Consider the following 27,627-nt stretch of genomic DNA (forward strand, 5'->3'; position numbering starts at 1 on the left):
AGATAGGGCTGAGAAAGACTCCTGCCTGCAACCTTGGAGATGTCACTGCCGTTGACAATACTGAGCTAGGTGGACCAATGGTCTGACTCGGTATAAGGCAGCCTCCTAGGAGTGTGAAGCTCCCTCATACCCCTCAAAAAACAAACATTCTGGAGTACTTCAAGCCACAGAAAACTTCTTTGTTAAAGAATGAAATTGCCTATCAGACCACCAATATTAATTTGCTGATCTAATTATGCCTACATTTCCTGAGGTGCATAAGCAGATGCTAATGAAACCTTTAATAATTGTAGAGAATTGTTGCCCATTTATTTATAATATTTATACCCTGCCCCTCAAGAACACTACTGCTTAGGGAGGCTCACAACATTAATAAAATAGATGCAATGAAAAATAAATTAATAAAGTTAAACAAGTTAAAAGAGCACTCTAAGACCACATTTAAAATTAATTTTTTTAAAAAGGTTTCAGATTAAAAGTTAATAAAAAGCTAAAAACCCAGGACTATAAAAACTAAAAAACCTACCAGATAGCAACAGATAAAACACTAAAGCCTCTTTTAAAAGATGTGTTTATTTATTTTTTAAATAAACACTGAGGGAGGGAGCATGGCAAAGCCCTTTGGGGAGGGCGTTACAAAGCCAAGGGGTCACAACTGAAAAGGCCCTGTCTCTAATCCCTGCCAAACAGATCTCCATTAATGGAAGAGCCATGAGCAGGCCCTGAGATGCTGAGCAGAGAGCCCTGGCATGAAGTGACTTGCACCCATGAGCATCCTTGCAGCAGCGCTCCAGACCAGCTGAAGCTTCTAAACAGTCTTCAAGGGCAGTCCCATGTAGAGAGCACTGCAGTACTCCAATCTGGATGTTACCAAAGCATGAGTGACTGAGGTCAGGTACAACTTCTCCAAGTAGGGTTGCAGCTGGCATACCAGTCGCAGGCGGTAGAAAGCACCTCTGGACACCAACACCACCTGTGCTTCCAAGGACAGCATTGGGTCCAGAAACATCCCCAAGCTGCGGACTTTGTCTTTCAGAGGGAGTGTGACCCCATCCAAGAGCAGATTTACCTCACTACTCTGAGGATCAGTGTTACCAACTTAGAGCACTTCTGTCTTATCTGGATTAAGTTTCAGAGTTTGCCCCCATCCAGTTGTCCTTCAAGTGTATCTACCACATTAAAATTCAAGAAGCTGACAGACAAGTCAGCATGAAACTCTTTGTCTCACTCATGCATATAACTTAGGAGGGCCAATCCAACAGTTATGATCATTTTAATCTAAATAGCTTGGAAAATTCCACCCTCATGTCACAGTTTGTGACAACAAATGATCTTGCAAAATGATATATTATCCTCTTAGGAATTCCTAATCTAAGGTTTAATTAAAGTTCTTCATCTTAATAAATATGACATGGCCAAGCAACAGCAGTGTACATATGATTGCCAATCAAAATCACAGCCTAGTATTTATTAAATGAATAAACCACGCTAAGAGCTGGACAATTACACAAGGCAGCTCCTGAAAAATAACAGTCCTGTGATTTTTATTAGAAGGACAAATACTGAAAATCTATAACCAATAATTAAAGGTATTTTTAAAAGGTCCTTTAAAAAATGAACATCCTTTAGGGTTAAAAATTAAGTATGTCGAAATCAAAGTTCAAAAGTAATAAAGAGACTCCAGTGAGGTTCCATTATAAGCTTCCAAATCTCACTAGCTGCCGACTTTAGGAAAGATTAATTCACTGTTTGTAGCAAGTTCAGCACAACCTTAGAACTTCATCTCTTCAGCAATCTAGAGGAAAATCTTAAGCATACAGAATACTTACACTGTCAGTCTACCACTTTCCCAAATCTGTCCCACACCTACTGCCTAGTCCTCCTCACTGATGTGGTAAGATGGTGTCTTGGCTGTACCACTTCAAACTACAAACGGGAGCTCACATGATTGCTCGTCTATATAGATACTTTCCCTGTACAGCTATGTAGAGCGGTGGAGGAGCGAGTAAGGATCTGCTGTCCTTACTTTTAAAGTTGCTGCTCACTACCCTCCCCCCCCCGGCAGTGTCCTCCACCTGTCAAATCATTTGGTAGGCCCATGAACCGGTTCAACTTAGAATCTGTGCTTGACTCTTGATTCGTTCACACCCCTAACTATTGTGCTAGGGAGAAGACTAGGCTAGAATGTTTACATGGGTTCTTTACTCACAGACTAGTGCAGAAAGTCCCCTCTAACATCCTGTGTCACTGCATTGTTCTGAGGCATTTCAACACACCCCTTCCTATCGAGCTTTTTTGTTTTAAGGTCCCACACAAAGGTGAACATGGGGGAAATGAAATTGCATCCCCAAGATATTGGGATTTAAATAACTCAAGCATTATGAAAACTCTTATTTAACAATACAATGGTTACTTGTATGCCAGAGCAACTAAAACAAGGTGTTAAATATTTAAGGATTTTTTGTACTCATAATTTCACCAAGTTGTGAATTAAAAGGAAAAGTACTTAAAAGAAAAAATGTAAACTATTTGAAGAACTATGAGACCCCATAAGAATTAACAATGGAGGTCCTTACAGACCCCAAATATGTTTCTACATAGTTCAGGGTAGCCCTGAAATACATTAGTGCCCCCTCCCCCAACAATGAACTGGAATCACTGACAGCAGGAGTAGTGGGAACAGGAATGCGGGGTGGGCTGGAGAGAGGCCCCTGAAGAACACCCGTGTCCTCACCATCGCCCACCTTTATCTTGCAAGTGAGCAGAGCCAGGAGCTACATGATACCACATCCAATATTTTGGAGCTGTAACTGTGAAGGCAATATCATGCTACTCTAAATCTGATTTTATTATTGTGAGCTGCTTTGAGAACCAGTGTGACTGAAAAGCAGTATACACAAATTGTAAAATAAAAACAAATAAATCCTAGTGCTTTTTATTTGACTTAACTGGGGTCTATTTAACGCAGTATCTGATGTTTGCCCCCCACCCCCACCCTAGAGTCGGGAGGTTAAAAACTCAGCAATTCCACCCACTCCCTTAGCTTTCTTGTGCTATTCCAAAGCTTAAGATGTCAGCTTTATCCTGAAACTTCAGTGTTTGTTCAGAAGCTATTAATGGAGCAGTTATTCACTTGCTCCTGAAAGGGGTAGTGACAACTACCCAATTTCCTTTTAACACCTCCTGGAAAAGACTGCAGAAGTGGGTGGGGGAGCTGTTCCACAATTTCAGGCACACCTGGACACTACTGGCTTCCTGGATCCCTGCCAGTCTGGCTTTCAACTCAGATAAGGAACCAAGACTCTGCTTGTGGCTTTGTTTAATGATCTTTGCCTAGAGGTCGATAGGAGCAATTGTACCCTATTAGCCTATTACATCTTTGTGCAGTGTTTTATGGGGATGTGCTGGCACACAGAACCAGAACTGTGCTTCAAAAAAGCTTGACCAGTGGACAGATACCAGCACCCAGTGCTATTTAATTGTTCTTAGTAAACTGTATGTATAGCACACATTTTCTCTAAATGCTTAAATCGCTCCACACACATTATCTCAGTAATCCTCACAACAGCTGTGTAAGGTAGATTCCCCCATATTGCAGGTATGGGGCTGAGAGAGGGAGGAGTCTGTCCAGTCAACGAGTTCATCTTTATGGCAAGATTTGAATTGGAGACTTCCTAGCTCAGAAGTTGTATTCTTAAACTTTATACAGGTGAAACTCGGAAAATTAGAATATCGTGCAAAAGTCCATTAATCTCAGTAATGCAAATTAAAAGGTGAAACTGATATATGAGACAGACGCATTACATGCAAAGCGAGATAAGTCAAGCCTTAATTTGTTATAATTGTGATGATCATGGCGTACAGCTCATGAAAACCCCAAATCCACAATCTCAGAAAATTAGAATATTACATGGAACCAATAAGACAAGGATTGAAGAATAGAACAATATTGGACCTCTGAAAAGTATACAGTGTACTGTGCTTGATTGGCCAGCAAACTCGCCTGACCTGACCCCATAGAGAATCTATGGGGCATTGCCAAGAGAAGGATGAGAGACATGAGACCAAACAATGCAGAATTGCTGAAGGCCGCTAATGAAGCATCCTGGTCTTCCATAATACCTCATCTGATAGCATCCATGCCACGCCGCATTGAGGCAGTAATTGCTGCAAAAGGGGCCCAAACCAAGTACTGAATACATATGCATGCTTATACTTTTCAGAGGTCCGATATTGTTCTATTCTACAATCCTTGTCTTCTTGGTTCCATGTAATATTCTAATTTTCTGAGATTGTGGATTTGGGGTTTTCATGAGCTGTATGCCATGATCATCACAATTATAACAAATTAAGACTTGACTTATCTCACTTTGCATGTAATGTGTCTGTCTCATATATCAGTTTCACCTTTTAATTTGCATTACTGAAATTAATGGACTTTTGCACGATATTCTAATTTTCCGAGTTTCACCTGTACTACAATGCCAGAGTAATGATATTTCAAAGCCAGTATAACATTCTGTGCTGTTGATATCACAATTGGTGTAAATATGCGCTGACACACAAATTATTGGGCTCTGATCCTGTGAGCCCTTTTCTATCTATGGTATAACCCCCAAAACTTCCTACTAATTAATTCTCAGTTTTCTAGTATGCAAAGATAGTTACATTACCAGGTTTCTATGAAGAGCTTCAAATACATTCTATGGATGCAGAGATAACATACCTCTCACTACCAACCAGCTTAGCTAGGGGGCAGTGGCTGGATACCTCCTTCATGCCCTGTTTGTGAGCTCCTTGAAGCATCTGGTTGACCACTGTCAGACAGAATGCTGGACTAAATGGATTTGTATCTTCTCAGAATTACTAGAGAATAAGGATCCCCGTATTCCACAGCCTCAAATATATATTTAAAATACAGTACATTAAAATAGGTTTCTGTATTTATTTTTCCCTTTGTTTAACCACTAGTAAAAATCAACTGAAAAAGTTGAGATTGTTTGCCAATTTTGCTAAGTGCAGCAAATATTACTATCGCACTGTACAATGAATTGTGTTCTGAGGCAGCTCACCTCTGAATACCAGAAGCCAGAATTAAACAGGGGAAGACTATTTAATAGTCTGTTTAAGACTATTACAATTAGTATCATTAGAGAAGACTAAAAGTGTAGATGGGGAAGATAATTAAGTCTGCCTATTTTTTATAACCTGCACCTCATTTTACATTATTCAAGTTCCACCATACTAACTTTCATGCACATAACTAGGAGTCCTAGGGTGCAATGGAGGTACATTTTTGCCCAATATTTTGAAGCCTGATGTTTCTTTTCATACATTATCTATCTCAGCCCCTGTGCCTACCTGACTGCAGTGGTTACAACCTCTTCAATATGGTTTTAAGATCAGTGAAATATGAATAAGCTAGTAAATTTTACAGATGTAAATTACGTCTGTAAACCACCCAGAGACGCAAGTTCTGGGCAGTATAAAAGTATGTTAAATAATAAATAAATAAAGTCAAATGTAATAGCTACTAAACAAAAAGCAGTGGGTCAAAACATGTTCAGAATCCAGACAAAATACTATAAGTTTGCAGGCTGCTATGGACCTCACTCCTTCCTTTATTGCATATTCTTCACCAAGCCTACTTTGAAATTATCCTGCATAGCTCTATGCTAATAACAGAACTATGATCGTGAATAGCTCTATGATTATAACAGAAGTATCTAGATTCCCAATAAGGCCTTCCCTATTTCTCATGGAGGACGGGGGAAAGTTGAACCCCAGCAATGACCAATTTCAGGCACTCTAAACCTTTCATAAGTATATAGATACCCAGTCCTTCAATTAATAGCTTTCCCAAAAGGTCTCACCACTCCAAACAACCTCACTTCATCTTCCTCCAAACCACCTGACTGGACTCTTCCTACTTCCTAGAGGAAAGAGGAGGCTAAAAAAGTTAAAACAAACAAAATATGGCAGCTTCTGGTAAAGCAGTCCCTAGGAATCCCTACTATTCCTTTTCTTTTATAGGTTTTGTCCAGTTGGCCCTACAATGTCCCCATTCAGCCAGAATTGTTATCAGGAATGTTAACATGAGAGTGCTAAACTAGAACAGATTAAGCATATCCCTTAAACATATACATCAGAGGAGTGCCTTTACCTGCTGCTGGTTTCCCATTCCGATTCCTCCTTATCTTTGTCCTCTTTGGTATCTGGAGCATGTGGGTGTTTCTGCACAATTCTCATTCCACCAGCTTTAACTGCAATGCAAAGAAGGAGAGTGAGGAGAGGAGAAAATCCATTAGATATGCTGAGTGATGCTAGGCAAAAAGCATGTGAAACAAGTGCTCATGAGTATAGGAACACCCGATAAATGAGTGAGAGAAGATCCATTATGGAACAGCCACAGTTTGGTATGTTTTCATTTCAAATGGGCCATTAGGGCCCTGGGTTCAAAAATTCCAGTCTAACAATATAGGGAGATCTGGGTTTTTAAAGTTTGAGGGAAGGTTCAGTGGTCGACTACCCATGTGCAATTTTGGCATCTCCCATAAAAAAAAGAACTCATGAACCAGAGCTGAGAACGACTGCTGCCCAGTGTTCCCTCAAACAGGGATTTCCAGATGTTGTTGACTACAACTCCCAGAATCCCAAGCTGCAATGGCTTTTGCTTGGGGATTCTGGGAGCTGTAGTCAACAACATCTGGGAATCCCCGTTAGAGGGAACACTGCTGTTGCCCAAGACCTTGGAGAACACTGCCACATAGTACTGAGTATAGACAACACTGGTTGAATAAAAGAAAGGTCTGACGCATAATATAACATAACATCATATAAGACAGTTTCAAATAGTCACATGACTTGGAACATTCATTTGTATCCTCATGCTGATTTCTGGCCCTATTAAAAGGCCAAAGAAATATAAACGGAACTTCTTTATGAAGCCCACGGAAGTGATTATGAGCTAACACAGCTAAACACAGGAAAAGCTACTACTGTCACTGATAACCTGAAACCTTCCACCCTTATACACATTTTAAAACCATACAAATGTATTGGATATTTCAGTAACTACTACACAACAAATGGGATTTTTGTTGTTTAAGAAACAACACTTCTCTTGAAATATATATTTCCCTCTAATGTGATAATTTTGTACAAAAGTGATTCTGGAATTATTTCCACCATGTTTCCTGAGAAGAACACAAAATAAATGTAATCATCATGATTTTAATTTCCTAAAAGTTATGTTACAACAACAGAAACATATAGCTAACCATGCCTTATTGGTAACTAGATACCTCCAAATCTTTTTAATTGATGTTGAGGCAAATACCAAGCCTGCTATGAAGCACCAAAGGAAACCAAAAACTTTCCTTCACAGTCATGCTATTATCTTACTTTGTTTCAGCACAGTTTTCGATAACTGAATTTGGACTTTCGGCTCTATCCAGCTTCACTCCTACTGAGTCAAATTGCTACAAATGAGTTTAACCGATAAAGACAGTGGCAACTCAGTTTAGGGAAAATCAAATTCTTAAAGCTGTTTGCAGGGAAAGTGCTTCCTTGCGAAACAAATCAAGATACTTAAAAATCCATGTCGGAAACAACATTTTTCCACTGAGCCTGTGAACTATATTCTAGCTGGCAATAATGTTGTCTGGACTTTGGATGAAGAACTCCCAATCTTTTCAACTCTAGAGATTACTCTCCCAGGGATTGTCAGGGGTGGAGGGAGTCCAATAACATAAAACGTGAGCTGACAATACTCTGCAATGTACACACACACATCCCTGAAATGCACTTGTGAAGTGCTCAATTACAGGGGACAATTCTCTTGTTGGAAGTCGGTGGAATATCCCTCAACACAGATCCCTGAACTCATAACAAGTTCATAAAACGTTAGTCATTCTGAAGAGCAATACCTATGTATAAAACGAGCCCCATTTCTCTCCAAAGATCCAAAAGCATAGCATTCCCTTCAACAATCATTCCCTTCAGAGCAACCACTACAAAATAAGGCGAGGGGCAAGTCCTGCAGATTAACCAGAGAAATGAACATCTTTATCTTTGCACCTGGGAGTTCAAGCAAAAACAAAGCTGCTTGTAATAGCTGAGAGCCAATAGGAGCGTATATCTGGCCCATCCAAGATTGTGGCCCAGTTCAATGGTTTTCTGTGTACATGAGCCATGGCAAGCTTTGGGCTTTATTATTTATTTCATTTGATTTATATACCACCCTTCCAAAGATGGCTCAGAGTGGTTTACATAAACTGCCCTGAGCTATGATAATAAAATGCATCATTTTATGCATGAGGAGGAAGAGACTGGAAGCTTTTGTTTGCAGTTTGTTAACTGTTTCTCATTACAAGTCGAGAACCTGGACTGCTTGGGACCAGAGGTGTTCCGGATTTCGGATTTTTCCAGATTTCGGAATATTTTCATAAATGAGATATCTTGGGCATGAAAGGTTAGCGGTTGGTTTTTTTAAAGGTTTTATTTAAAGTATATAATCAAATAAGCATTGAATTTACTCAAACATGGCAATTTTAGGTGGAAATGAAACTCAGATGAAAACGAAGTTCCTTCATGCCTTCCCACCAAGCTCCTTTCCGCCCTCCCTCCTTCCCCTCTCACACTTTTCAATGGGATCGCACTCACACGCTTCTCAATGAGATCGCACTCCTTCCCACTTTCCCTCCTTCCCCTCTCTCAGATGGCTTGAGAAGTGTGTGAGTGGCAGTGCTTGAGAGGCAGTAAACAAAAGGCAGATAGCAAAGCCTGAAGGGAAGAACTAAAAGGGGAGCTAAGGAGCTGAGGAAACAACAACAGTGAGTTTAGGGGCCGTAAGCGATCGCTCCTGCAAACTGCGTGTCCCGCCCAATCCCAGCCCCACGCTTCCCAGCCGATTACAGAGCCGCCGCAATGTTCTCTCTGTGAGTTGCGGGCTTTGTGCTGCTTTGTTATACAGCACTGTATATACTCTGTTAGCTGCTGAGTTGGGGGTGGGATTGGTTTGGGGGCTGAGTTTTTTGTGTGTGAGAGAGAGGTTGAAGCTACAAGCATTTTTCCCCCACCTCACTTGGTGTGGTGCCTGGATTTCGGAGCTTTCTGGATTTCGGGAGTCCAGATAAAGGATTCCCGACCTGTACAACTGAATAAAGGAAACTGTGGTTTGTATAAACCCAATTTGTTAACTGTGGTCAGATGCAACATAAAACTGCAGTTTGCTGCAAACAGAAACTTCCAGCCAACAAACCACTCTTACCTTTAGTTCCTCAACTATTAAATGTGATCAAAAATGACCTCTTTCACAGATGTGATTTGAGAACAAACACCACAGAATAACTGGAAAGCTTTCTATACATGAGAAATCCTCATCTTCAAGATTTATTCTAATGTGAGAAACCCTCATTTTGATTTTTGGAAGTGCCTATACAGAGCAAAAGATCCTTTTCATCAGGCCTGTAGAAGCATCATGCTCTTTTGAACTGTCTGGATGCACACTGTCTTTGTCAGCCTGAATGCATATGCACTTGTTAATTTCTATGTTTTCCTAATCTAGAGAGATTTTTGATTGTATGTCTAAGGGGACTTCTTGTTATAATGGATATCTGCAATGCAATATGTTAATAGATGCCCATTACTCTCTTGAGTTAACTGAAAATTCTATTCAAGCCACTGCTCGTTATGTTTCAATTCACACATGAACACCACAATCCAGGGCACATTTATGTGCACTTAATACCAATGAAAACATTGAAGCTTAAGCCTGCCTAATGCTGTGCTACAAATGCCATATGTAATTGCTGGGATGGCAAAAAGCCACAGTCACCGCTTAAGAAGAGACATTGGGAGGGAGAAGAGGCAGAAGCACACACAAATTGGTCAGGTTCATACATAACAGGAAACAATGGTTTTCCATGGAAGAACAGGTCTCAGAGATCTGCAGTTCACTGCACTCTTTCTGTGCATGGTAGGAGAAAAATGAAAGCTTTCACTTTAAGAACCAGGAATTCATATTCCATACAAATTCAGGGTACTGCAGTTTCTTTACTAATTAAGAGTTAGGACAAACCACAATTTGATCCTGGTTTGACATCCTGGCTTGTTCTAATTCTAGATTCAGTAATCCAAAACCTTTGGTTTAAGATGAGTGTTAAGATGCTTTACATTTTCACTCATGCTCTAAAAAGAATGGAAACTGAAAGTTAAGGAACCCAACTCAACTCCTGTGCTGCAGAAGTCTTTGTACAGTCTGGCATACGATAATAGCTTTAGTAATGAAGTTCCATGCACTCACACTTTGCCTTGATCAGAAATGCATCAGGCAGAAATTGATCAGGGCCATCTTTAGGAAGTGATTATGGAAACTACACCTTAAATGTCTGCCTGGATGCATCCTTCCCCAGCCCAATGTCCAACTGAAAGACCAAGGCAAAGTGTGGGTGCATGGAGTCTCATTTTTAAAGCCATCAACATATATATCTAAAGCCATCATCATATCTATAGCCAGGGGTCAAGAAATGTTGGCTCTGTTCAACAGCAAGACAAAAATTTGTTAGGATTTTTTTCACTCATCAGGCATCATTTTTCACTCATCACAGACAAGCAGACTAGCGCATTTCCTGATCCTAGCCAGGGCCTATAGCACTGAAGATATTTAAAATACTTTGCAAAGTATTTTCATTCATATGAAGGGGTGTTTATTATTATTTTTAGTATATGTTCCATTTTTTACATACTGCGCTTTGGAAACTGAGATACGTTGGTATAGTTTAACCTTTATTTTTGATTTGTTCTATGCTGCTCCTTTTTTTAAAAAAAACTAAAAGCTGTCTATAATTTCCTGAAGGATTCTTAATTTCTTACTTTATGTTCTACCTTAAAAACAATTTTTTTTAATGAACATTTCCAAGGACAATTATATATATAGGTTCTGTACCTAAATCATGAAGAGTATGAGGTATTAGTCTCATACAGGCACTCAGTAAGCAATTTCATAAGAAGATTGCACACACAAAGTGATACTATTTCTCAATAAAACATTTTATTTATTTGTTTGTTTTATATAACACCCCTCCAAAAATTGCTTACAACAAATTTTAGTTGCCCTCTTTGAGTTACCACTCTCATTAAAGATGAAAGGGCAGTAAAACAACACAGGAACCCACGTTTCTTCCCTATTTTAATTCCTCACAGGGTTTGGAATTACTCTTTGCTGCATGATGTCCAAAGTAGATACTTATTCAATTAAGCCATATGCTGGACAAAAGGACATATCTGACCTACAGAATCTAGAGATGTCCTTTTCTGTTCAGCTTCAAAAGGAGTCAATCCATTGCATCAGATTTGGCTGGCCAGTTTATATCTGAAGGAAAGGAAAACCAGACAGATGTATAGATACTGGCAACCACCACACAGCCACAATACGGGTTCCCCCCACTACTTATGGTGAAACTTGCAATGATTAGGCAGCAAGTCTAGTGGCTGCAAGGCAACTCAAGTGGTTGTCAATTTTTTGAGCTGGTCTCTCTATACCAGCTAAACCTGCTTTATCTTCTAGCAAGCCCACTGCCAATCATCTAATCAATGGGTAAGTACAAGGAGAATAAGGAGATCTGTGTGCAAACAGTCGTCTCAGGGCATGAAGATCTGTGAAGAGCAGTAAAAGGCTATTCATTGAAAAGATTATTTTAGGAAGACAGCTTTAGTCTCATTCAGCCACTTAGCCCAGCATTAGATTGAAGAAAAGAGTCCAGTGCACTGCCAATTCTTCCATTTGAAATCCATCTCACTGAAGGGAAGGATTCCAACGCTGCCCCTTGTACGGGAAGCAAGAGCCTTTCCTTCAAGGCTATCCTTGTAGGTTGTGTTGGACAGGAGTCCTCCAATTGCTGTTAGAAAGAGTGGGGGGAGGGAGAGAGCATAAGAGCACACAAGCTGCCAAAAACGAACAATTTCTAGTGCCCTCTGCTTATCTTCCAGTAGTTACAATCTTCCAGATTGTTCCCAGAGACCCAGGACACACAGCCTCAAACATCCTCTACAGCTTGAGAACATAAGCAGTAACCACAACTGCCTTCTTCTCCTGCATGTCCTCACCCAAAACCTGGGGCTGAAGCATGCCCCCTCCACAAAGTATAACTGATTTACCTAAAAACAACATCATGGCATTTCATAGAGCAGAGAAGGATTGCATGGATTCATGGCTGGGGCAACCCACTGTGGTGCCTGAGGCAAGGCACAAAACGCTGCCTTGCTGAGATGACCCCTTTGAAAACTGACCCATGCAAGCTCCGGAAGTACATGCGGGTGGGGAGAAGGAGATGGTTTCTTGTAGCCTCCTTGTCTCTAGAGCCTCAGGCTTCTTACAAACTTTGCGCGAGGACAGGTGCAAGGGTCAGATTGGTCCAAAAGAGCTGCTCTGATGGTGGAGGCATCTTGCTGCCCTGCTGGCACCCCAATCATAGAAGCATAGGAAGCTGCCTTACGCCGAGTCAGGCCATTGGTCCATCTAGCTCAGTACTGTCTACCTAGACTGGTAGCGGCTTCTCCAGGAGACTTCTGGCAGAAGTATCTTCCAGCCCTATCTGGTGATGCCAGGGAGGGAACTTTGAATCTTCTGCATGCAGGCACTCTTCCCAGAGCAGTCCCATCCCCTAAGAGGAATATCTCACAGTGCTCACTCCTCCCATATAGTCTCCCATTCAGATGCAAACCAGGGTGGACCCTTCTTATCAAAGAGACCGATCCATGCTTGCTACCATTGCCATCTCAGGCAATTGCCTCACTTTGACTCATGAATGGGCCAACCCTGCTCATGGCTTGTCAAGTATTTAGGACCAGAAACTCTGCTTAGGAAGGAAGGGTTCTTCACCCACCTCACCATTCTCAAAAAGAAAGGGAACATAAGGAATAAGACAGTGACCACTGTCAAGGTATTCTGCCTTCCATCCATTATAAGGAAATACAATGAAGCTGTTTTCCAGACTTTCGGTAAAGGCAAAGTGTGCCGTCGAGTCGGAGTTGACTCTTGGCGACCATAGAGCCCTGTGGTTGTCCTTGACAGAATACAAGAGGGGTTTACCATTGCCATCTCCTGAACAGTATGAGATGATGCCTTTCAGCATTTTTTATATATCGCTGCTGCCCTATATAGGTGTTTCCCATAGTCTGGGAAACATACCAGTGGGGATTCGAACCAGCAACCTCCTCCTTGCTAATCAAGTCATTTCCCCGCTGTGCCATCAGTAGAGCATGCTAAAACCTCAGGATCAAAACAATGCCGAACAAGAGGAAAAACAGCACATGCAGGTCAGTAACTGACTGAGGAAGGGCGGAGTAAGAAATACAAAACTACATTAAGATGTACAGCAGGACTGCTCAACTTCGGCCCTCCTGCAGATGGTGGCCTACAACTCCCATAATCCCTGGCTATTGGCCACTGTGGCTGGGAATTATGGGAGTTGTAATCCAGAAACAGCTGGGGGGGCCCAAATTGAGCAGGCCTGATGTACAGTATACTCTCTACAAGTGATCAATATATTCCAGGAAGAGAAAGGAAAGTCATGCAGAGACACTTAAAAATGCAGCTCTTGTTTTTCTCTGATGAATTCAGTCAAGAAGGTTTACAAGAACAACAACTTAAACAGAGCTCCATATTCACTAAAAGCATTGCACAACATAATTGGTCATTACTTAGAACTGCTGAAATTTGACAGAAAGGGAAATCAATATGTTAAATCCATTACACTCATAGCTCAAGGGTTTGGGGGTGGTTTTTGGGGTGTGTTTTTTTTAACTGTTAAGAATTTTTGCTTTTGAGAATTTAAAAAAAAAAGCACTACAACAAACAATAATTTGCCATAGCAAATATTATAACATCATAAGAAAACTGCTTACATTTTGTTTGTAATCTTTACTGTTTAAATCTGTGCTTTAATCTTTATTGTTATGACATGGCAGATTCTTACTTCTTATTGTGCCTTCCTTTTAAAAAATCAGTATCTGTGTTATTAATGTTATTTATTGCTTCTGAATATCACTTTAGATGCTGCTATTGCAGAGAATGCAGCTAAAATGGGCAAAGGATTATATTCTATTTGGGAGCAGAACTTGCTGGGGCTCACTAAACTCGTAAAACTGTCTAAGATTCGGCGGCATAGCTGCAATCCTGTGCACACTAACTCCACTGAACACAGCAGTATTTACTCACAAGAAAGATAGGAATAGGATAAAGTTATAAGCTTGAAAAATAAATATGAGCCATTTTTGGAAGGGCAGTATAGAAATCGAATAAAACAACAACAACAACAACAAGAAGTAGTAGTAGTAGTAGTTGTTGTTCATGGCTGATGTTATATGAACAATGCAATAAAATTATGGAAAATCTTAATTATGTATGCTGCAGGTTCTCTCTAGACTAGAAAAGCTAGACGTACGTGTGAATCGTTCAGAAAGCAACCTAACCCCAGGATCTGTCCTCATGTTTGCTGTGGCCTTCACCGGACACTTGAGGGATCTCTTTTCTTGTATACATTGGCAACATGTGCCCAATTTTGTTCTATCAACAAAGCAATCGTAACGTGGCAGGGAAGGGGGAAGGGCAGAGTCCTACTACTTTTAAGAAAGTTTCAATATGTCCATGCGCACGCATGTAGAAAGTCCCCTTAAGCCAAGAGTAACGTTGTTGTTTTCAAGAGAGCAGTTAGGATGCAATTACTAATGAAAACAATGAAGTCAGCCAAGACACCTATTGGGACACAACTGAGCGCTAAACAACGTAGCCCGATCCTATGCATGTTTACTCGGAATTAAGTCTCTCTGAGTTCAATTAGACTTACTTTTAAGCAAGTGTGTGCGTAGGACTGCAACTGGATCTTATGTCTGTATGCTCAGAAGCAAGCCCCATTCTGTTCAAGGGGGATTTCTCTCAAGTAAGCCTCAGATAATTCCACTTTTTAAAAATACCTTGGATATTTTAAAATACAGAGAAAGAGAGACTATATATATTCTGGCTCCGATATCCACTATCAGTTTGAAAATGCATGCAAAGAGACAGGGAACTGAAAAACTTAACAACTTCTCCTTCTCTCCCCCCGCCCCGCGCTTGCTCCTTCCCACAATAAGCTTCCTTAAGAATCAAGGGCAGGGTCTAGGGGGGAGAAGAGCAAGATCCGAAAGGAAAGAGATCAGAAAGGGCAGCAGTACCAGCAGGAGGGTGTCCAGCTCGGGTCTCTGTTTTCACTTTAGGCGGCGAAGACATTTTGCTCTGGAGCTCCTGCACACAGAGCAGCCGCAGTTCTGCTAGTACTGAGGGCTGGAGACGACTCCCCCGGACGCCAGCCTCTGCCCCAGAGCCCTCACTTGTCAACGTGGCTGCTCGCCGCGGCTGGGCTGCGCACGGCTCTGTCGTCAGAGCGCGGCGGGACGAGGAGGGAGGAGAGCGGGGAGCGCGCCGGCTTGCTCCTTCCTCTTCCTGTAGTACTACCACTCACAAAGACTCGGCACACAGGCAGGCTTGCGGCGGGGCTCTCGCTCTTTCCTTTGTTGCGCAGTTGTGACCGAACTGAAGGGGATTTTGTCAGAAGGAGAAAGAGAGGGCTGTTCAGACAACGAAAGAATTCGGAAAAAGCCTGGCGTATAGGCCAGACTCTGCCAAGCTTCTTAGTCGTGCTGCTGCAGCTGGCTATATAGAGCCTCCAGTTCCTGGGGCAATATACCTCTGAATACCGGATATCGAGGACAAAGAATAGGGGAGGGCTGCTTTCTTGACTGGACTGGCTACCAGCAAGTCAGCCGGATCATGTGATAGGAGTCATTGGGCTAAAGGAGATGCTAAGCCAAAATGTCACAGTAACCCAGATTTTGACCGCAGTTGTGCAACTTGGCTGGAAACTGGAGCTTTCCTTATCTGTGCTGGTGACACCTTTATAAACTATGTTTGTTCTGCTGTTGGTGGTGATGATTGGACAGGGGTTGGGTGGGTCTATGCAAATAATTGGAACTGATATCCTGCTTTCTCAGCCATACTCCAAGTTATAACAAACCATTACTTCTTGTTTCACTACTGACATCTCCCATATAAGCCTGAGACAGCATGTTGTTCAACATTTAAGTACAGACAAAAACCCAGCAATTGAAACCAGTGTTATATTAAGCTTTCCAGTCCCTGTCAGCAAATTTGATTCCCTGTTTATCTATCTTGGATGTGGTCTGTTGTTGGGTACATGCTGTTGCACAAGCTTAGCTTCAGGTTTTGGGTAGATGATTTAAGATTTCTGTTAACTTAGTTCTATACTTTATCAATCACAAGATTCAGGGCTCTGTTCTGTGCATCTTTTTCCCAAAGAATATGAACTGGTAGTCAGGTATAAATTATGCATTGTGAAGGCCTAACATTCTGTTTAGGCTATGGCTGGGCGTAATATAACCTCATCTTTTCATGTATAGAATTGAAGTATATATGACTAGGCTTTAGGACAATATTAAAAATAGGGTATGTTCCTTCTGAGAGAGAAATAGTTTATTTAGGGAGAAAAATGTATTTTCAATCCATCTTTAAGTACCAGATAATTTTCTAATTATGACTGTTGTATTCTGAATGAATTAAGTCTGGTGTCTTCAGGATTTACATCCATTTTTTCTCCTGGACATTTCATGCCTAGAAATTTAAGACAATTAATGCTATCGGACTGGCAATTCATCATAGTTAAGCACCTTGTGGGTAGCACATTCTTCTTCCAAATTAATGCATTCTAGGCTCCTTCCATTTCTTCACTGCTGGAATGCTTTCAACATGACGTGAAATTGATAATGGAAGGTTTAGAAACGTGTTTCCAATTTACACAAACATTTTTTTAACATACACTAGGTATTCAGATATCCTTTGCCAGTGTTTCTGACAACAGTGCATGCAATCACAATTTCCCAAGAGCATATTGAATCTCACTGAGATCAGTGGGATATGTGTACACATAGCCGAGCTGTGCATTACATCCAATTTAACACAGAAATAAAATAATAATATCAGGGATCCCATGCAAAAGTAGACTTATAGGTAATTATTTGTCATCAAATTTAGTTACGATTGTGATTTTTGAATGTACAATGAATATTAATGCCTTTGCCACATACCCAACTTCCTAAATAAAGCTTTAAAAAAAATTTTTATAGGCTCTAGGACCCTGATTCTCAGCATGTTTTCTCCAAAGTAAGTCCAAAGGGACCTTTTTCTGAGTAAACAGGTTTAGGATTGGGCATCATGGGCCAGTTTTAGCATTACACTTTCCCACTTCAGCTTGCACAAGAAGAATCCAATTGGAGTGCATAGTAAAGGAGAGGCCTTTGGGATAGGGACTATGCTAGGAGCTGCCCTCCTTTTGCAAGAGATGTTTGATAGAGTGGAGGAAATTCCCTTTCTGTCCACATGGAGGCAGTTGCAATATGGAACAATTTAAAGCAGCCAATGGCAGCTGTTTTGTATGCCTCGGCTCTAACTGCGGCAAATCTGAAGGAACTTAATGAAGAAACTGTAAAGATTAGCTAAACAATCCTTACCTCACCTTACCTAAAGCATATTTCGGAAGGATGGGGAAACTGTTATACTAGAATAGTTCTATAGCCAATGTGGTAATGGTGGTTTTTCTTCACATCAACGTGTGAACTTCAGCTGTTATCTCAGCAACTTGTGGTCGCGTGCAACTCTCCTCTCCCAGTTTTCCTTCAACTCCGAGACATCTCCCCTTGGTTTCCTCCTCTTCTTCTAGGCCATTTCCTCTTCCAGCTCGCCTTGCTAACTCCTTCTGCTTTCTTTGACCTGTTACATCCCCAGTCCTTTCCTTTGCAAAGTCTCTCCTGCCTCTTCTACAGTATGTTCCCTATGCCCTGTCCGGCTCCTTTGGAGGATCCGAGTAGTGCAGTCAATGATGGCCAGATGTACTTCTAGCTGCCCTGCCCTTTTGTGACATTATGGCAGCTCAGCCAATCACTGCTTGAGGTTTTACCACCATTATAACATCCCTTGGTACAAATGATTAATAGAATATAAACAAAAATATGTTGACTATACAAATGTGTAAGCCATTCCTTCCTATAGGATCATGGTGGGAACTAATAGATTAAAAATAAATATGAGATTCTATTATGACTTAATCAGCTGGTGTTTTAGTATTTTTAGCTGTTCAGTTGATAAATCATTTTATATATATAATCTATTGTTACCCATCATGAGCCTACAAGAAGGGATGGTGTATACATTTTTATACAGCCAACACACTTTCAAGGCAATACTTTTCATGTTATATTTCCTCCTACAAGGCCTCATAGGATTACTTAGAAGGATGGTAAGTTGTGAGGAAAATAACTTTTTTGGGACATACTACAGCTTCGCATAGCAAAACATGAAATATTCTGACAGCACCAGTCTGAGCTCAACGCTCTGAATTGGGATAGCATATGTTAGCTGACTAAAGAGACCTATAAAAGAAACGCTTTTGTGTCTTTGTTGGTTTCTCACAAACAAAGCTGCCAAGCAAGGCATGTTGTGGGGCACCTGGGGCACTCTCTCCCATGCCCGTAGCTTGAATTGTACATGTGCAGTGATGAGTACTGGTCTGCCTTTATTTAGGAGACCCCCGCTTCCCACTGGGACAAATTGAGATTAATGCTAAATGCATTTCAGAATTGATTTGCTGGATCAACCAGGATTTGGCTGCCTCTCCAACACATGCTGGGTTCACATGGCACAAAGAAATAGCAGACAATTGAAATGATCTCATGTTCAAATTCTGAACTGCTGAAGTCCAAAAATGGATTAAAGGAATGCAAAAAAGCTTTTGTCAATCTTATAATGCCTGCCACTTATACCCATCTTTTGTTGAAGTCAATACACACATGAAATGTGTCTTTTCCATAAGCAGATAAGACTCCTCTGTCCAGACTGGCACTCGTTGGTTGTCATTTATTTTATATTTCTCTATGTTAATCATTTTATTCTGTCTAAATGCATTATGATCCTCAGGACGAAATGGGACACAAATTTAGTTTAATCAGTTTTTCCAAAGCTCTTAATTAGCAATGAAACGTTAAGAATTGTATGGCTGGGATTCACAGTCTAATTTTGCAAGTGATTAAGAATTGATTCACATTTGCAAGCACATCACTTGATTCTTTATGCTGAATTATCACCTAGAGATCAAGTCCCAAAGCATGGTGTAAGAGCACATGATATAATCACCTTGGTGAAGCTAAGAGGGTGTGGTCAGTGTCTAGATGGGAGACCCATCTATGCCCTCTTTGGGGAAGGTGATGTACATAGGAACATGGGAAGCTGCCATATACCGAGTCAGACCATTGGTCTATTTAGCTCAGTATTGTCTTCACAGACTGGCAGTGGCTTCTCCAAGGTTGCTGTAGCTCAATGGTAGAGTATCTGCTTTGTATTCAGAAGGTCCCAGTTTCAATCCCTGACATTTCCAGGTAGGGCCAAGAAAGACTTCTGCCTGTAACCTTGGAAAAGCCCTTACAAAATAGCGCAGGGCAGTTCACAAACATCAAAGACCCTTTAATCATTTAAGAGCACCGGAAGGCCAGGCTGAACAGGTAGGTCTTTAGGGCTCTCCTAAATTCCAATAAAGAATCCAAATTACGGATGTCTATAGTGAGCTAGATGGACCAATGGTCTGACTCAATATAAGACAGCTTTCTGTGTTCCTGTATTGACTTGGGCAGCATAAAAATCCCACAAATAAATAAATATACCACAGGCTTGATGGCTGATGTGTGAAATGATTCCCTTTGAAATAAATGAAGGGGACCCAAAGGGATATTAAAATTTTCTTTAAAATTTTAAGGTTTTAATCTGCGGGTGATTTTTAAATTGTTAAATTGTTTTAAGTTTTTGTATATATTTTAACTTGTTTTATGCTATTGTTAACCACCCAGAGACGAAAGTTTGGGGCGGTATACAAATTTGAAAAATAAATAAATAAATAAATAAATAATAAGAATTCTGTCTGTAATGTATCTGAGATAGTACGCTCACACATGCAAGTCATGGAAGATCTCTTGATGCTGCAGTCATAGTTCATGTGTAATTCAGGAGTGTTCGATTAATCTAAGGCTGCAATCCTAAATTTAGTTCCTTGGAGTAAATTCCACCAAAATAAATAAATTAACTTTCAAGTAAGCAGTGTTAGGAATGGGATGAGACCTGGTTTAAATCCAAACACTCCTGTTGACCTGAATTATGAAGCTGACTGGATGGAACCAAATCAGGAAAAGAAGAAGCTGCATTCTGAGAAATAATAAGTGAGAATCTATGGATAAAGAACACCTTAGTTGCACTAGTAGGAGATCATTATGTGGCTGACTGCAGGCTAATTGCATTTGCTTAGTGACTGAGAAAATGGGATACAGATGGGAAGTGAGCGGCAGGAAATACCCTGCTGTTGGAGAGCGAAATAAAGCAACTGTTATGTGATACAGCATTGCCTAGCAAAGCTTGACAGGGAAAGAAGGTGAGATTACCTACAGAAGTACCTCTCTCCCCTGCTTAAATAGCTCTTTTAATTAATTTTAGCAAAGTGGTGTTCCGGCAAAACAGAAGTGTGGTGATGGCTGGAAACAGCTAGTCAAGTACACTTTTTAGGATCTACTCGGAGTAGAAAACGAGTGACAACCTGCAATGAAATAGATAGTTTTACACCTGCTTCAAATCCACATGACAATAATGGCATTTCCTTATTCATTTCTGGTGTCAAAGTGCACTTGGCTGTCTCCTCTAACAGAGGGATCGTTGTCAACAGTAGAAGTGGAGAACAAGAGATGAAGGCGACACTGAACAGTTTGGCAGGCTATTAAATGTGAACAGCATACTAGAAGAGATCTGTTACCTAGCTGGTTCTTCGTATGCTTGTTATTTGCATTTGGCAGCAGTCCTCATACTGTTTAATGCCAATTAGTCTTGCTATTATCTAGACAATTAGCAAATCAAATGGTTGAGGAGTGTCATTTTATTGGTAATTTCTAGGATGGCACCAAGTATTCGCTAATTCTGATCTTTGCTTCAAAAGTAGCACATTTGATGAAGCTGAACAAATTACTGCAGAAAATACCAAATATGTGTGTTTCAACACTGCTGGCATCCTTTAATTTCTTGGCTGTTGTTTCTCAGTATAATTTTTCTTCTCTGTCTTTGCCTTCATTGTCTGCAGTCTCATTTTGCTCACATAACCACTTAATCCTGTTGGATGTAGCACTGGCAACCTCACATTACCTTGTGTAGGAACATCCAGGATGTCTTCACATCATACCAAGTGTCATAGCATCATCAGCAAATTCATGTAGATCACCATAGCTGAGAATGACAATATGGTCAAATGAGGCCAAGGACAGCACGAGTAAAGCAAAGAGAAAATGGTGCCAAGAAGAAAAAGCTTAAAGCAAGCTAAGAGGTAATGTGTTTAAGCTAATAGGTAATGTGTAATAAGTTAATGTGTCCACCCCGCCCAATTTTTGTCTTAATGAATGTTTTACTTTGTTTTTATTCTGTTGTAAACCACCCAGAGACGTAAGTTTTGGGCGGTATAAAAATGTTTTAATAAATAAATAAATAAGTAGATAATATATTTGCCATAAGTGCTGAAAAGCGCAAAATAGAGGCACTTTTCTGTATTAAAACATTAACTGAAAACGAGATAATTTTGGCTCAGACCTTGGGGCTATTCCCACGATCGGGAAAAATCAGGTAAGGAAAGCCTAGCCCGATTTTCCCCGATCGTCAGAACCACCGGGCTCGGCAGCGAGCCCAGTGGTTCTGGAGCGGGTAACCCGCTCAAGAACCCCTGCCCCCAAACCAGGTTTGCGGAGTGAGCACTCCACAAACCTGGTTTTTGTAATTGTGAGTAGCCGCGGCGTGGCTTCATGCCGTGCCTACTCATGAGTAGACCCCCTGGAGGGGAGGTGAAAAGCCGCCTTCCAGCTCTGGGGGTCTCCCCAGTATGCCCTGCGCACTCGCGCAGGGCATACTGGGGCTTCTGGGGGGCGCACTGCCCCCGAGCTCCCCAGCCCCTGCCGGCTATGTCTCAGAGCAGGCAATCGTGTGGGTGGCCGGATCGGGCTCCCTTCCCACTCGTGAGCGGGGAGAGCGGGCTTAGCCCGTTCTTCTTGCTCACCGCCCCAAACTGGGTCTCACGGATCGTGAGACCTGATCCCTTATGCCAGACTAGATGAGAGTTGGAAATGTTAGGCTGGCTCTTCCATTTTTATATGAAAAGCAGCTATGGGGCATTGGATTGAGATCATGGTGCTAGGAGAAGGGGGGATTTAAGTCTTTTGCCCATCTTGTCTTCCAAATGTATATGCCCCTCAGCTACAATTTGTTCTGTTAGGGAAAATTGTATGCTTTTCATGCTTTTCCTTAATGACAAGCAGAAGCTGGGGGACAATTTACATCAAGAAAACAGTGTGGTGGTGGGAAAGGGGAGGGAATTGGACAGATTGGGAAGAAAAAGTAATGCTTAAAATCACCATGTGGAAAAAATGGAGCCTTGCCATGTACCAGAAAGCAGATTATATCCGGACTTACTTGATACTTCCGGTGCACAATCTGGCAGTAGTCTACCCTCCTCTGCTCGATCTCCTTCGGAGAGTTGAAAGCCAGGTCTTCCATCTAGTATGGCACACGGCGTCCTTCCCTTTAGCCTGTGCGGTAGCATTTAAGGAGGTTGAGCGGGGAGGCCTAGCTCTACTTGCCCTGCAACCCTATTTTGTAACTGAATTCATGTCCTACAATTTTGGAAACTGGATTTTCGTGAATGTCCATAACATGTCCAACCTCCTGCAAAAAACCTGGGTTTCGCTTTTTGCTCTTCGTTGGCGAAAGTCAGCATGGGGCATAGCGTGGTGGGGGGAAGTTTCTTTCAATGGTAATATTACACAAGTATTGAAAAGAGACCACCCAAACTACTTGAAAGATTTGTTATTCACACTAAAATAATGGAAGGTTGAACCGGATCTATTTAAAGGATCCTCCTCAGTTAAGCAGCTAAGAAAAACAATTTATGGAGAGATTCTAGAAGTGAGTTTTTTAAAAACCTGATTTAGAACGTAAATGCTACAAACACCGCACTTCACAGTACATATTGCTACCCGATCACCCTATTGCTCTTTAAGGAGAAAAAGGTCCCTTTTCATTTATGGGAAATGAGGTGGCGTTTATACCACCAAGTACTGCCGCTTAATGCGGCTAAGCCATGGCTCCCAGAGGACAAGCAAGTGTGTCCTAAAATCACCTGCAAACAGAAAGCTAGGGAGCTAGGCAAGACATTCAGGGAAACCCACTCACATTTCTTAAAAGTGTGTGGTAGCCAAAAGAGTGTGGCAGGGAGTAAGCAAGTTGTTAGAGTGGCCTGATTTGGAAAAACAGACTTGAGAAGAACTAACCTCGGGTTTGAGCGATAGAACCTCTTTTTGAGGTCCCAGAAAGAAACCTTCAAGGAAACAGGACGGAACAGGTGCCCTTATACTAGAGAATTTGAACGTTCCCCTTCTCGTAATCAGGTTAGTAAACCTGTATGTCATTTATGCAATGCTCCTGCATAGGAATAGGGAGGGAAGACGCGACCAAGAGGTTTATGTAGATGAGACAGTAAATTTCTTCTGGAAAAGATGTGCAAAAAGACAAGTGTATCTCTTCTAAACAGCAATGGGACAAATTGTGGAAATGGACGTTGGACGTAACCCCTCCCCGCATTACCTGATATGCCCTGTAATCCCTCCGCCCCGAGCTACAGTACTGCGTACATATACTTTATAACCCTGTGGGTTCCCAAATCCTTATTTGTAAATCTTTATAGATATATGATCTACAAACAACCATTTTGTATATAATTGTGCTTTGGTAGTTTGTTAGTTCAATAAAAAAATCTTGTCCTGTTAAAAAATTAAAAAAATCTTGTCCTACCTTGGAGAAGCCAGGGAGGGAACTTGAAACCTTTTCCTTGGTACTTTACTGCAATTCCTGTGAGTGCCAATTCCTCTTAGTGCTGAAGCACACACTAACATTGGGATAGGCAATTGGTAGCCCAGAAGCCCATTAAGCAAGCCCACCCCTCTTCCCGGACTTTTCCATCTAGCAAAGTCTCTGATCCAAAGGCTTCCACCCCGTCTGTGCCAGTCATGTTCTCCTATGCAAGTAAGACAAAGGCAACAAGCTTGTTACTCCCTCAATTCAAACACATCCATTCCTGCTGGAAGGGGTGGAAATATCCTGTCAGAGTTCACCCACAATTATTCACCTCAGTTGCTGACTCTGATTTGAAAACCAAAGCATGAAGGAGTAAATAAAGTGCACAAGGGAAGAACTCTGATGAAGCCTGAGTTACTGTCCAGGAAGCAGCAAGTTAAAGAGCTTCTCTCCCTGAGCCTCACCTCGTGAAAGAGTGAATCTGGGCAGAGTCATTGCTGCTGATCCTTCAGCCTTTGCTTAGAAGGTAGCTGTCAACCAGGACATTCAGATCACCACTGGGCTGCAGCAGCCAAAAAGACTCTCCATACTGAGTAATAATTGGGCCAGATGTTCAGCACAATTTAGAGTCAATTATTTATCCACTCCTGGACGTTTTATTTATCTGCCATATTTATATACCGCCTGATATGTGCACACAATTTGAAGCAACAAATATAAAACAGAGTTAAAACAATTAAAACAATTCTACAGAATAAAATGTTAAAACAATGTCATAGGTTAAAAACAAATAGTTTAAAATTAATTACAGTTAAAAGCCTGAGAGAGGAAGTGTGTCTTGAGGGTCAGAGATGGAGATGCTCTTATTCTGACAGGGAGCATATTCCAAAACCCTGAGGCAGGCCCGCTCCCAAGTTGTTACCAAAAAGTAACCAAACCTCCCCATGTGATCTTAACAGGCAGCTGGGTTCATGACAAAGAAGGTGCTGTCTTAAGTACTCTGGACCCAAACCATTAAGGGCTTTATAGATTATAACCAGCACTTTGCATTTAACTTGGAAACATATTAGTAGCCAGTGAATTTATTTTAAAACCTGTGTTATATGGTGCCTTCAAGTTGTCCCAGACACCAATCTGGCTGCCACTTTCTGTACTAACTAGCTGGCCTGGGTGCAGAGCATCTGTGCCTCTCGTTCTCCCTTTTTTCTCCCCCCCTTCCCCCCTTGTTCTCAGCACTCCCCCTCCCTCTTGGTCCCCTCCTCTTCCCCCTCCCTCTTGGCTCTCCCCCCATTCTCAGCCCCCTCCCTCATTCTTGGCCTTCCCCCCTCCTCTCCCCTCTCCCCTCTCTCCCCCTCAGCTCCCCCCCATTCTTGGCCCGTTTTGGGGCTCTCTGTGCAGGCAGTATGGCCTGACCAGTCACTTGGGCGGCAGGCGGGCCCAAAGAAGGAGGTTTTGCCACCCTCTCCCAGCCTGCTTGGCTGTCCTCCTCACGACTAGGCCAGTTGAAGGTGATGTGCGCTCACAGTGGAGGCCGCAGGTTGGAGGTGGTGTGCACTTCTGCGGGACTTCCCTCCCCTGGCCATCGCTTACTCTCCCGCCTGCCCACCATTTTCTCTTTCCAGCCGGCCGCCTGGCCAGCTGCTGCCATTGCCCGCTGCTTCCTCCCCCACCCACCCACCCGTTCACCTTTCCCCCCGGCTGCCACTTTCTCTCCACCCCTCTGCCCGCCTGCCCATTCACCTTTTCTTCCCTGCCAACACTGTCGCTTTCCTCTCCCCCTCCCAGCAGCTTGCTCGTGAACTCTTGCAAGTACTGCCACACACAGGATTATCCATGGGTATGCCTTAGAGAATTATAGATATATATTGTAGTTTCCAGACTATGTACAAATGCACCCCACGTAGAATGCATTACAGTAAATGTTACAGAGCATATGAGACCATATGGAGCTTTGTGGGACTCCATACCTTAGTTCTCACTTTGCAGAGCAGCAGTCTCCAAGCAAAACCATCTGGAATCTACAAGAGAGGTAGGAACGGAACCACTCCAAATCCCATCTCCCTCAGGTGACCCAGAAGATACCATGGTCAATGGTATCAAAGCCACCGAGAGATCCAAAAGGATCAGCAGAGTTACACCCCCTCTGTCAGTAGCCAACTGGAGATCATCCATCAGGCTGACCAAGGCAGTCTCAACCCCTTAGCCCACTCAAAAGCCAACTTGAAATTGGTCTGGATACTTTGCCTCATCCAAAACTGCCTGGATTTGAGAAGCCACCACCCACTCTGTCACCTTGCCCAGTTATGAAAGATTGGAAACAGGTATGTAATTAGCTAACTCTGAGGAATCCAATGCAAGTTTCTTCAAGTAAAGTCTAATAATAGCCTCCTTAATACATGGAGGCATCCTGCCCTCCCTCAGATAAGCATTTATAATATTTGTGTTACCCTCTCTGATAATATGATTACCAGATGAAATAAACCAAGTTGGGCAAGGGTCAAGAAAACAGGTTGTAGGACGCACAGTCCGAAGCAGTTTGTCCACATTCCCAGGAGCCAAAAACTGAAACTGTTCCAATCTAATCCTAGAAGAGGAGTTGCTGGACACCTCCACTGTAGACTCTGCAATAACTGTGGAATCCAGTTCAACCTGAATATGAGAGATTTTATCTGCAAAAAAGTCATTGAAAATGTCACAGTGAGTAACTTATGGTTCCAAGTCAAATTAGGAACATAGGAAGTTGCCATATTCTGAGTCCAACCATAGGTCCATCTAGCTCAGTATTGTCTACACAGACTGGCAGCGGCTTCTCCAAGGTTGCAGCAGGGGTTGCTCTCAGCCCTATCTTGGAGATGCCAGGGAGGGAACTTGGAACCTTCTGCTCTTCCCAGAGCAGCTCCATCCCCTAAGGGGAATATCTTACCGTGCTCACACATCAAGTTTCCCATTCATATGCAACCAGGGCAGACACTGCTTAGCTAAGGGGACAAGTCATGCTTGCTACCAGAAGACCAGCTCTCCTTGGTTCAAGGGAGGCGGGGCACATACTAGCCTCTTCATGACCCTAGACAACTTCACTGGATGTGAATTTGCAAAAGCAATGCAGGCAGAAAATAACTGCTTCTTTGCTGCCCGCACTGCCAGAGCATAGATCTTCAAATGTGCTCTGTGTTGTGATCTGTCAGATTTGTGCTGAATATCCCTCCACTTGCACTCTCAGCTCTCGCAGTTCTTCCAAATATCACGGGGCTTATTTTGAAGCAGGTTGGAGAGGATGCTTAGGAGCAATTGTGACTATGTCACTACAGAATGAATGTGGAAGATTCCAAACGTGACTGCTCCTGGTTTGTTTTTGTTTTTACTTTGATTATCCTTCCTTTAACACATACTGCAACCTATCATCATACCTGTATATAAGGAAGTTGATGAGCAGGATCCAGACCAAGTGAGTCAAGACTAAATCTCATTGAACTTAAAGGAACTTGAATTACTAACTTGTTTCATTTATTACAGTGGTGCTCAGTCATGACTAACTTTGTTTGGGATTGTCTTGGTGTTTGAAAAGCAATTCCATTGAAACTTCCATAGTGGTGTACATGACTGTAGCCTATTTGCTTTCCAGTGGAATCCCAATTAATACTACAATGAATTTG

General features: G+C 41.9%; 1 protein-coding gene across 1 annotated transcript in view; it reads right to left on the reverse strand.

Moving 5' to 3' along the window:
- The window catches only part of DAP (death associated protein), a 58,944-nt gene extending 43,444 nt beyond the window's left edge, over nucleotides 1–15,500 (reverse strand). Inside the window, exons 1-2 of the mRNA XM_053248398.1 lie at nucleotides 15,217–15,500; nucleotides 6,164–6,263 (exon numbers count right to left, since the gene is read on the reverse strand). Coding sequence (XP_053104373.1) covers nucleotides 6,164–6,263; nucleotides 15,217–15,271 — 155 coding nt within the window. The 5' untranslated portion in view covers nucleotides 15,272–15,500. The remainder of the gene's footprint in view (nucleotides 1–6,163; nucleotides 6,264–15,216) is intronic.
- Between the last annotated feature and the right edge of the window lie 12,127 nt (nucleotides 15,501–27,627).

Source organism: Hemicordylus capensis, chromosome 4, assembly GCF_027244095.1.
Source record: "Hemicordylus capensis ecotype Gifberg chromosome 4, rHemCap1.1.pri, whole genome shotgun sequence".
NCBI classification, from domain to species: Eukaryota; Metazoa; Chordata; class Lepidosauria; order Squamata; family Cordylidae; genus Hemicordylus; species Hemicordylus capensis.